At 52.7% G+C, this 10,458-nt stretch overlaps 2 protein-coding genes across 2 annotated transcripts; one reads left to right on the forward strand and one right to left on the reverse strand.

Moving 5' to 3' along the window:
• Nucleotides 1-2,746: 2,746 nt before the first annotated feature.
• Nucleotides 2,747-5,112, forward strand: LOC124650325. The gene is made up of 4 exons (XM_047189865.1): nt 2,747-3,112; nt 3,183-3,278; nt 4,715-4,858; nt 4,941-5,112. The coding sequence occupies exons 1-4, from the start codon at nt 2,885-2,887 to the stop codon at nt 5,001-5,003; spliced, it is 531 nt and encodes a 176-aa protein (XP_047045821.1). The 5' UTR covers nt 2,747-2,884; the 3' UTR covers nt 5,004-5,112.
• Nucleotides 5,113-5,396: 284 nt separating this feature from the next.
• Nucleotides 5,397-9,168, reverse strand: LOC124650326 (probable anion transporter 2, chloroplastic). Its single transcript, XM_047189866.1, has 8 exons — nt 8,495-9,168; nt 7,310-7,536; nt 6,568-6,916; nt 6,439-6,483; nt 6,201-6,347; nt 5,961-6,098; nt 5,794-5,827; nt 5,397-5,698 (listed from the first exon to the last, which is right to left on the reverse strand). Exons 1-8 carry the CDS (start codon nt 8,963-8,965, stop codon nt 5,526-5,528), a joined length of 1,584 nt encoding a protein of 527 aa, XP_047045822.1. The 5' UTR covers nt 8,966-9,168; the 3' UTR covers nt 5,397-5,525.
• Nucleotides 9,169-10,458: the final 1,290 nt, after the last annotated feature.

Consider the following 10,458-nt stretch of genomic DNA (forward strand, 5'->3'; position numbering starts at 1 on the left):
GGCGCGCCAGCTCGAGGAAGGCCCACGCCTCCGCCTGGGCGTCCTCCCGGCCTTCTCCTCCAGCGCGGAGGCGCGCAGCGTCTCGGCGAGGTGTGGCCATTTGGCCAGCTCGTCGAGGTCGCGCTGCTCGCGGGATGCCGCGACGCCGGCTGCAGCTCCGAGTCGTCCTCCTCCTCCTGGGGCTGGGGCTGCGGCTGCGGCTGGTGCTGGTGCTGGGGCTGGGGCTCGTCGATGTAGAGGCCGCCGGGGCGGCGGCTAGCCCGCCTTGCAGGTGTGCGCGGCTGCGCGCGAGGCCGCGCCGTCGCGGACGTGAAGCACGTGTGCCGGCGCGCATCGTGCTCCACCTCGAACCACAAGTCCCAGTTGGGACTTGCGTCGCCGTACGCGGGGTCCTCCTGGAGATCCGCCGGCGGCTGCGCGCGGCGCCTCCGGATCTCCACGACGCGGGCGTAGCTGGAGACCGGGATGGGCGGCACCGGAACCCGATCTGGGCTCAGGTGCCAGCCGTGACGTCCCCCCACGGCATTGGGACACCGGCGTCCCAGAACATCTGCGCCACCGCTACGGTGACGTAGATCCGGTCGCGTCTGGGAGGAGCCGGCGGCCCCATGGCGAACGCCGCCGACGCGACTGGCCGGCTGCTGCCGGCCTCGTGGTCGTTCGCCGACGGGAGGAACTCGCGCTTCGGGCCCATGGCGGCGCGGAAGCTCTAGCCCGCGCGTGCGTGTGGCCGGAGTGGAGAGTGGGGACTGGATAGTGACAGCCCCCTCCCCCAGTCCACATTTAATAGGACTGGGGCACCGACAGCTGGGCCAGCCACGCGGACCAGACGGACACGCGAGGACGCCGCGTGTCATCCGCGGCCACACAAACCCGACACAGATTTGAGCCGAGTTTGTATCGTTCCGGACGCCGCGGCCATCCGCTTTTGCGGTGCGTCCCTGCATTGGGCCGTATTTTTGTCCGGCTAAATTCATCCGGACGCGCGGGCGCGAGATGTGTCGCCCGGTTGGAGATGCCCTTAGAGCATCTCCAGTCGCGTCCCCCAAACCGTCCCCCAAAGGGATTTGGGGCGCGCCGGACAAAAAAAGCGTTCCAGCCGCGTCCCCCAAAGCCCATTTTTGTCCGGCGCGGCCCGATACGGTGTCCGGCGCCCCGAGCCCGTCCCCGTCCCACGGGGACGCTCCGGGACGCCGGACACAACGAAATGAGAGGCAAGGAGGCGCGGGGCCGACGCGTCGGCGGCACGGTTAATTTCAACCTAACCGTCGCCTACCTCGCGACGGAAGTTATTCGCGCGCGGCGGCATCTTTGCCTTAATGGCGACGGAGGGGCGGGCGAGACGTCTCGTCGGTCTGCCGCGCAGCCTCCACGCGTCGCCGGCGTTCGCACGCCACCGCCCGTTCCCGCGCGATCTTCCCGCCTCTTCTCGTCTATTCCCGCGCTTTCTTCCCGACGCCGGCGTCTATAAAAGGTCTCCTGGCTCATCAATGGTAGCCACCACACCCCGCGGGCAACAAACACAGCCCTCGTCGCTCCACAGCCGTCTCCTCCATCACCAGTGGCAATGGCGAACCGCCCCGGCGATGGCCACTTCCTCCGCAGCTGAGGAGGCCCAGGCGGCGGATCTAGCGGCGTTCTCCGCCCCTGCCTCCGCAGCTGAGGAGGCCGCGGCGGCAGCAGCGTGGCAGGAGCAGCAGTGCGACACCGTTGCGGCGTTCGACGCCTCGACGGGACAAGAGGCGCGACGGCGCCGTGCACGGGAGGAGATGGAGCAGCGATGGGCCGGCGAGCGCCGGCGCCGGCGCGATGAGCAGCGGCGGCTGTTCCGTGAACGGCGTGACCCGATCGAGCGCCGGTGGCGTGAGTCGATCGAGCTCCGGCCAGCGGGCGACGGCGGAGGAGCGTCGACAGGCGGGAGGCGGCGCTACGGCGCTATGGGGGAGGCGGGCGGAGCGGTTGGCGGCGGCCGACGCGTTTGCGGCGGCGATGATGGAGGCGCCAACGGATGTGGAGGAGGAGGCGCCAATGGAGGAGGAGGAGGCCGAGGCGGAGGAGACCGAGGTGGAGGACGACGACGACGACGACGACGAGTTCGGCCGGTCCGACGACGACGCCCGCACCCGGACGAGACGGTCGATCGGCAACGCGCCCTCGTCGAGTCCTTCGAGTCGGAGAAGAAGCTCCGGGACGACGCCCGTGCCCTCGAAGAGGCGCATATTCGTCGCGCCATCGAGCTCTCCCTCCGGGCGGCGCAGCGAGGGACGGCGGAGGACGCGCGGCGGGAGCGGCACCGTCCGGCCACCGCCGAACGCAAGGAGAGGAGGCGCGCGCAGGAGGAGCTGCGGCGTAGGGGAGGCGACGACGGGCGGGGCCGTCGAACGCGCCGCCGGGCGGTCGGTAGTCTAGGTTTAGATGAAATCTAGCCGTTTTCATTCAAACTTTGTAATATATAATCAAAATTGAATGAAAACCTTTATTTTCGTGCACAAATATTCATTTGGGGACGGCGTTTGAGGACGCGGCTGGGGAGCGACGTCCCCCAAACGCGGCACGAACAAAACACGTCCCCCAAACGCTCGATCCGGCGCGGTTTGGGGGACGGTTTGGGGGACGCGACTGGAGATGCTCTTATCTAGCGGCCACTATCTCAACACAGCCGGCGTGTTAGGTTCATCTGATCCTCCCCGCTTTCGCCATCAGTAAACTACCATCGCATTCACGGCACGTCGGCACCCACAGGGCCCCACTGTCAGCCGAACAGCCGAGCATCACAAAACCACCCTCCCGGCCCGCCCCGCCCACCGGAAACCGGCGACTCCACCGTCAAGCTACCAGCCCCGACCGAGCGAGCCAACAGTAGAGGAGACCAGGAGAACTCGCCATGGAGGCGACACGGCCAGCGCGGAGCGACCCGCACTTGCCGCCGGAGGAGGCCGCCCGGGCGGAGGCGCAGGTGCGCGGGTACTTCGACAGCATCGCCCCGACGCGCCCGGCCAAGCCGCCGCGCAGCGACCCGTCGGACGCCGCCGCGGGCTGCGCCGAAGTGGCCGCTGCGGGCGATCCGCCGGAGCTCCGCAAGCTCCGCGACCTCGAGGCCAAGTCCCCCCAGGTTGAACTCCCTTTCCTGCTGTTCGACTGTCGACCTGGTCAATGTAAGAGTGTCCCTTTGTGGTGCGCAGAAGCTGGTGCTGGACGGAGGGGATGCGAGCGGGGAGGAGCACGTGGAGACGCAGTATTACCATGGGATCAACTGCATCGACAAGCAGCATCACACGGTGAGCTTGGATTGGATGTTTGTGTGATTGTGCAGTCTGTAGATGTGACATGTGCAGCAATGTTAGTACTCTCTAGGTGTTCCATGGCTGCCTTGGGTTTTCCAGAGTATATGAATATTTAGTATTTCAGGACCCTTGATGGGACCAATTACTAACTCTTTTAGCTTTGAGCTTTCATCTTAATGCCGTATAATTGTAGACACCAACGCTAGAGCAGTTCCATCGAAAAAATTATCGACCTCTGTTGGCTGCCTAACATAATTAGTTAATTACACTGACCAAAGCACTGCAATAAGCTACTGGATCAAAGTAAGCCCAATACCACAGCAGAGATATAAGTTGGAAACATCATCCGTTAAGGATTACAAGTGGGTTCTATGCTCACATGTTAGCGAGACATTGTGTATATTTTGTTGGTTTCAGTTTGCAATGGTGCTACCAGTTCCCTTAGTAACCATCTGTTAAAAGTGCTAGCATTTAGAAAAACCAAGTGTTTTTTTTATGTTGAATACATGTTAATCATGACATTTAGAAAAACCAAGTGTTTTTCCCATTGATGTCTATTAAAGAATACTCTACATAACAGCTGGTAGCCCTATGAGGCTATGAGAGCACACTAAATTTCGTGCGCCACCAATTTTGTCGAATGTGGTAGTTGTAAACGTCCAGCAGTGTGCCACTAATAGATCATTTTTCATCTCAGATGCACTCCCCAGTGAAACTTGCCAGATTATTTGTGATGTTTGTCATCATTTTTGCAAACAACATTGTGTCATAGTGCTGTGTGCAATAAATATTTGAAACCTGGTCAAAGCCTACTTGTTGCACTTAACATTGCAAATAGGGAATGGGTCAATCTTCCTTAAGAAAAATTGAAGACTCAGGGTGCCAAAGTCCCTAAGTATATGTTTGTAGCCAGAGCTGGTTAAAATGACCAACAATGGAAAAGATTTTGTACCCTGGTTTTTGCAGGACTACTTGGTACATACTTCTGCCTCAACTATCAATTTGCCAGTTCCTCTGCAGTTGCATGGCCAGTTATAGGAATACGGCTAGTTTTTTTACGTTTCTTGGAAGATTGGGCTTGATTTAGATGTTACTGAAAAGCTCGATCATCAGGCAATTTTAGCTGGTACAAGTCCGCACTGCGTTGAAGCTCTTAGATTTTAGCAGTTCATTGCATATGCTCACGTGGTATGGAAAACATTCAAGATATTGTAGGCTAGCAAAGGAGTATTGGTACTCGTTGGGAATTTGGGAAGTTCTAGTAGAGAGATCTTGCACAGTATGTACTTGATATCATTAAGATCAGGGGAAGTGATTGTTTGCTTTATCCAGTTGATATTTTGGTGGTAATTCTGGTTGTGACACGATGTGCATTCTGCAACATCTCTCTACGACCATCTAATTCTCAGGTTGATAGTTTTTCTTTGCAGACGGGCACGGGCTTTATCAAAGTGGAAAGATCCAACACCAACACTAGCTTCCTCGGTGTAACAACTGTGGCGTACTCATCCAACAACGTTGCTCGTCGCATGAGCAACCCTGCAACAAATGATTGGATACCATCCTCAGAGACGGTATAATATCAAAGCACATGCGAATCTCTGCCACTAAGTTTCATACAGCCAGTTTATAATGGACCCTGTGTTCTGCTTCCAGGTTATTCCAGTTTCAAACAAGCCTAGCAGGAGTGACTTTGACCTGGCTCCTTCGCCCATTTGAATTATTGTCAGTCATTTGGGATAATAAAGTGCATCATGATGCAACCACCTATGTATATAAGGAGAAGCCATGTGAATGCTGCAATGGCTGTTACTATTGTTCAGTTTCTTTTTAAAAAAACGAAGGCAAAAGCTAGAATTGTGACTCTAGCTAGATTGTAACCTGAATGGACGAATGAATAAAAACAGTGGATTGAGCAACAAAGTTTACAATTACTGGTACCTAGCTTTGTGCAAGATTGTCGAATTGTTACGCGTCCTACTAGGAGAGATCTGATCATCTGGCCTCATTTAGGAAAGCAAGAGAAAGAGAATGATAATTTCGTTGAATAATCTCTGTTCCCTACTTTTTCCACCGATACAAAGGCGCTGCACTCGGTTTTATATGCAGAAGGCAGAACCAACAATTCGATCTTACTTTTATTCATTTCTTGGCTCTGTACAGGGTGCATGAGACAGAGGCATTTTACAGGCTGTACTTATACACTTGGAATTATACACGAAAAGAATAGTTTGTTTCAGCTCAGTCAAAAATCAGGTCTCCTGTGGCGTAGGTGTTGTAGAAAATAGTGGCGCTGAAGTAAAGCACCGCCGTGAGGGTGAGGAAGGCCTGGAACGATCCAAGCCACTGGACGAAGTAACCTGCTCCTACAGTGCTAACTATGGCAGCCACCACCCCAATGCCATTGGTCATGCCTGTTCAACCAAGAAATGTCAGACACAAGAGCTGAAGAAATGCATTGTAGGAATATGAATGTTCTGTACTGATGCTCTCAAGTTTGTGTGCATACCGTGCAAAGATCCAGCGTATTGAGGGGCAATGTCCTGATGGAAGAATCGTGAAGAAAACACATTGGGTCAGATTGAAGTACAGCGATGGAGCTAGTGATCCAGAAGAACAAAAGGTACTTTCAATAGAGATGATAGGATCAGGATATGAGGGGACATGAACAGATACCTGTACATTACAGAAATACCCAGCTTGACTGCAGGAACTCAAACCCAAGGCAGCGGTCATGATAACTGCCGCGACTGATGGTGTTTGAGCAAATCTTAAACATAGCAATGACACACCTGGCCCGATAAAACCAATTGACTGCACCAGGCAAAGAGAAGGTGTTAGTATTGTGATGAGTCTTATGTTTCAGCTCTTGCATGTTGTTAGTAAACTCTATTTGTATAAGGCTGATTCTCTTACCTGCATAATTTTCCGAACCCGCACGGTAGAGAAGCCAGATTTGATCAAGTAGTCTGCAGAAGCTCCTGCAATATATCCTGATAGAGCCATGACGGCCCAAGGTATGGCGCTGAACCATGCAGCTTGTTTCAAATTGACATCATATACCTGTTGGGATAATAGTCGCAAACAACAGCTTATAAAAGAGTTGTGAACCAAACCTATCAGAATGATTTAGAAGCATAGATGGCATACATACCATTTTGAAGTACACCGGCATCCATGACAGTAGAACAAAATAGCCCTGCATGGTATTTTGAATTTGTAAATGTTAATATCTAGACAGCAGTATGACCAAATTTTAATTCTGATGGTCCGTCATTCTTACCCAGTTGTTTACCACATTAGCTACAATGATGGCCCACATTCCCATCTTTGAGAACACTTCCCTTAAAGATGGGAATTTGTCGCCCTTGACTTTTGATTTACTTCGTCCAGCTAGAATTAGTTGCAGTTCAGATTTGCTTATAGTACGGCTGTCGATGGGGTCACTTTCTACATTCAACAGCCATACAGCGATCCACATGTAACCAAGTGATGCGAAGAAGGCAAATGTTCCAGCGAGGCCTATATGTGACATGATGATCGGTGTTGCTAGGAAGCTTACGACGTTTCCAAGATGGAATCCTCCCATGGAAATGCCAACAGCAGTGGCCCGTTCATGCGTTGGGAACCACCTGTTTCATGATTTAAAAAAATGAAATTAAGAGCCTGAACTGAAGCTGCATTTGATTGCATCAATATATGTAGTGGGTGTTCATTTTTTCTAGAATCTGTAACAAGTAGAATTGGTTGACGCAATCAATGAAAAGACCGCAGGCCAAAATACGAGAAAGCATAACTATGAGGTAAGCTAATCCTTCTAGCACCCTATGTTCTTAACTGTGGTAACTACTACTATGATTGATCTACTAGCAGTTAGAATATTTCAGCTTGTGCTGCTCCAAGTATTCCTGGAGATTAATGCTTTTGCGTGATCCTCTTTAGGCATCAGAGATGAAATGTTGCTTCATGCAGGTTATCTGAATGCCAATGCTGAGTAAATATAATGAGTGTTATGAGATGCTTACTTGGGTAAGAATGTGCTCATTGTCGGAAATGCCACACCTTCTGCAATCCCAAAGAGCACACGCACAGCAAGCAACACAACAGCGGATTGAGAAGCGGCCCACGGAGTGAGGAAAGTGGCCAAGGACCAGAGTGCAGCAGCACCTGCCATCACCTTCTTCCCTCCATATTTGTCTGCCAAAGCTCCTCCAACCATGGATGAGAAAACATATCCCCAAAGAAACGATGACTGCAACAGTGGTGGGAAGATTAAATCTCAAGTCAACCAATTTGGACATCATTAACCATATGACAGTAAGGTAGCTGTGTTTGTTTTGGATGGGACTCTCCCGGCGGACGGACGCTAGGATGATAACCCAGTTTAAAGTTCGCCCCTCCCTGCGAAATTACCGCGAGATGGGGATTCGAACCCGGGTGGGTTGGCTGCGCACTCGCTTGCCTTGCCACTGAGCTAGAACTCAGTTCTGAAGTTTTGGTCTAGTTATTCATGGATATATTGATAAATTGATCGTAGGAGAATGAGTGCTTGTCTAGGGTTCATGCTTATTGCTTCTTACAAAGGCTCAAGCATTCGTATCTCCAACTAGAGTAGAGTATACCACATCATTGTACGCTTGATGACAACTAGTCTAGTAACTAGTTTTGCAATGGTGAGCCTCAAAAGGCAGCTGCTGGTGCAACCAATCCTCAGTCACCAGGTAAAACTGAAGTCCAATGTTCCTTATTGAATTGTCAAATTTGAAGCGTAAAAATCAGCAAACGGTAACACCTCAAGTTGCTGAATTTACCCTATGTAGTATGTACCGCTTGCTAAATTTCGGTGTCTTCCGCGAAATTGACACTTGAAATTACTACCTATATGGAGGTCACCACCAGCAGTCTGAATTTGATGCTTATAAAAATGTAATGGTCATGCAGTAGTAGCTGGCACCGCCTGGCAGCCTGGCTTATAAAATGTAGAGAATGCTTCAGCCGATCGCGCATCGGGTCTGAACTTAATGCATAGTTGACTTCGTTAAGCAGTGACGAAGCTCAACAAACGGCTGGAACCTTTTGTTGTTAGCAAATTCTTGCTTAATGTTTGAGCAAAGTGTCCTTTACTTCACTTATTCTGCAAACTAACATATGAGCAAGGAAGTAAACTGGACAGGGAAAGGAGACGCGATCGTGGGCGGCGGGGGCAGTACCTGGACGATGCCGACGAAGGAGCTTGACCAGCCGTACTGCGCGGCGAGCGGCACGACGGCGACGGACATGACGACGCGGTCGGCGTTGCAGAGCAGCATGACGGCCGCCATGAGCGCCACCGCCTTCACCCGCTCCGGCAGCGCAGGCACGCTGGGCACGGCGGCGGCGGCGCTGCGACTGACCCCCTCGAGGCTGGCGCTGCACATGGCGACGGCCTCCCGCCCGCCCCTCCTCCTCGACCAAACTCCATCAGTAACTAAACCGGTGACGCCATCGCCACGCCCGTTGCTGCTGGCAGCACAGCCGACGCCCCTGCTGCTGCAACCATCCGCGGCGGAGGGCAAGGACGAAGAAGAAGCGGATATGCGCAGGCTTCTCGGCTCCAAGCTGGCCGCCCCGAGCCTGGCGGATCTGTACCTGGCCGGGCCCGCGGCCGGCTTCACGGACACGCACGATCTCACGGACGCCATGACCGGAAAGCTGCTGAGAGATGCGCGGGGATCAGACTCAGAGCATGGTGGTGCAGCAGGCCGTGGGTGGCGATCGATCGATGGGAGGCAGCAAGCGGTAACAAGTATGATTGCTGGGCTGGGTTGGTGGTATAAATTAGGACCTCGCGGAGGGAGGAGGACGAAAGGTGGTAGGTTGCGTCGCGGAACGGATCCGAGTCAGTCAGAGCGGGGTTGTTAGCGTGGCGGTGATGCGATCGGGGAAATGGTCAAGGTAATTTTCTGGCTGGGTGGCGCCGTCGGGAGACCGGTGGGGGCACCTACCCGGCGGCCCCGGCCGGCTGCCGCGCCGAGCCGCCACCTACCCAGCGCATCGACGGGAAAGCGGGGAGGAGCGCTGAGACGGTGGCGGGGAGCGGCCGATGGGCACTGTTTCTGTTGAAAATGGAAGGTGAGATTGGACTTCACTGAACTCCAAAAATAAGTGTCTTTTTTCTGTGAATCAAGAGCTTTTATAGATTAACTGACATGAGTACCACGAAGAGTGTTAGTGAGAAAATCTGGGTTACAATTAATCCAGAGGCATCCCCTGCTATCACTACTAGCTTGTTTTTTTTAGGGAAATCACTACTAGCTTGTTTACGACATAAGTGAGCAACATTATTTGCATCACGCCCAAAATCCTTCTAATTTCTCTAACTGACAGTAAGGGTGTCAAGTGGGATCCCACTATTGTCCCACTTGTAGTATAATTTGACTTTTTAGTACAAATTTTGACATCAAAATTTGAACTACATAGTACAAAATGACATCCCACCGGGATCCCACCTTGACACCCTAACTGACAGATTGATCTTAGTTCTAACCTATTATCATCATCGGAGTTGCAAAAATTGGCAGCCACTTGAGAGTCACTCTCAATGATAATGCGAGTGTAGCCCCTCTCATGTGCCAATCTGATTCCTTCGCGGATCGATATTGCCTCCGTTGACAAGGCACTCACCACGTGTTCAAACCAAAAGACTTGACCCACAATCATTGTCCCATGGTGATCCCGTACCACCAAGCCCACACTTCCTGACTTAGACTCATCATGGAAGCTAGCGTCTGTATTGTCACCCTACTTGGCTTCCGGCGACCCGCCTAAGCAAGATCTAAGAGCATCCCCAGCCGCCGCGTCCTCCAAAGCGTTCCTAAAGAGATTTGGGACGCGCCGGACAAAAAAACGCTCTCAGTCGCGTGTCCCAAAGCCTTTTTTTATCCGGCGCGGTCCGTTACGGCGTCCGGCGTGTCCCAAAACGACTGAGTGTTGTTTCTTCGCAGCGAAAATATGCAGAGGTTTCTGGTTATTCTTCCTCGAAAGAACCAACAGGTGTACGGTCAACAGCTGGATTTTTTAGTTTGGATGACTGGGAGTGCCTGCGAGTGTTCTTTCTTGGCGGCGAACACACGAAATATGTGATGCAAACACTAGTTAGGTTTCCTTATTTTGCAATGTTTTATATTTATGTCAA

The sequence above is a fragment of the Lolium rigidum genome, chromosome 4, assembly GCF_022539505.1.
Source record: "Lolium rigidum isolate FL_2022 chromosome 4, APGP_CSIRO_Lrig_0.1, whole genome shotgun sequence".
Classification (NCBI taxonomy): Eukaryota; Viridiplantae; Streptophyta; class Magnoliopsida; order Poales; family Poaceae; genus Lolium; species Lolium rigidum.

Bases quoted from the DNA above. Each gene is read 5' to 3' on its own strand.
- LOC124650325 (XM_047189865.1), top strand. From the start codon at position 2,885: ATGGAGGCGACACGGCCAGCGCGGAGCGACCCGCACTTGCCGCCGGAG. The intron at 3,113-3,182 runs GTTGAACTCCCT...TGTGGTGCGCAG, and splicing joins TCGAGGCCAAGTCCCCCCAG to AAGCTGGTGCTGGACGGAGG. The intron at 4,859-4,940 runs GTATAATATCAA...TTCTGCTTCCAG, and splicing joins GGATACCATCCTCAGAGACG to GTTATTCCAGTTTCAAACAA.
- LOC124650326 (XM_047189866.1), bottom strand. From the start codon at position 8,965: ATGGCGTCCGTGAGATCGTGCGTGTCCGTGAAGCCGGCCGCGGGCCCG. The intron at 6,099-6,200 runs GTAAGAGAATCA...TGCCTGGTGCAG, and splicing joins GGGTTCGGAAAATTATGCAG to TCAATTGGTTTTATCGGGCC. The intron at 5,828-5,960 runs GTATCTGTTCAT...TTCTTCCATCAG, and splicing joins GGTATTTCTGTAATGTACAG to GACATTGCCCCTCAATACGC.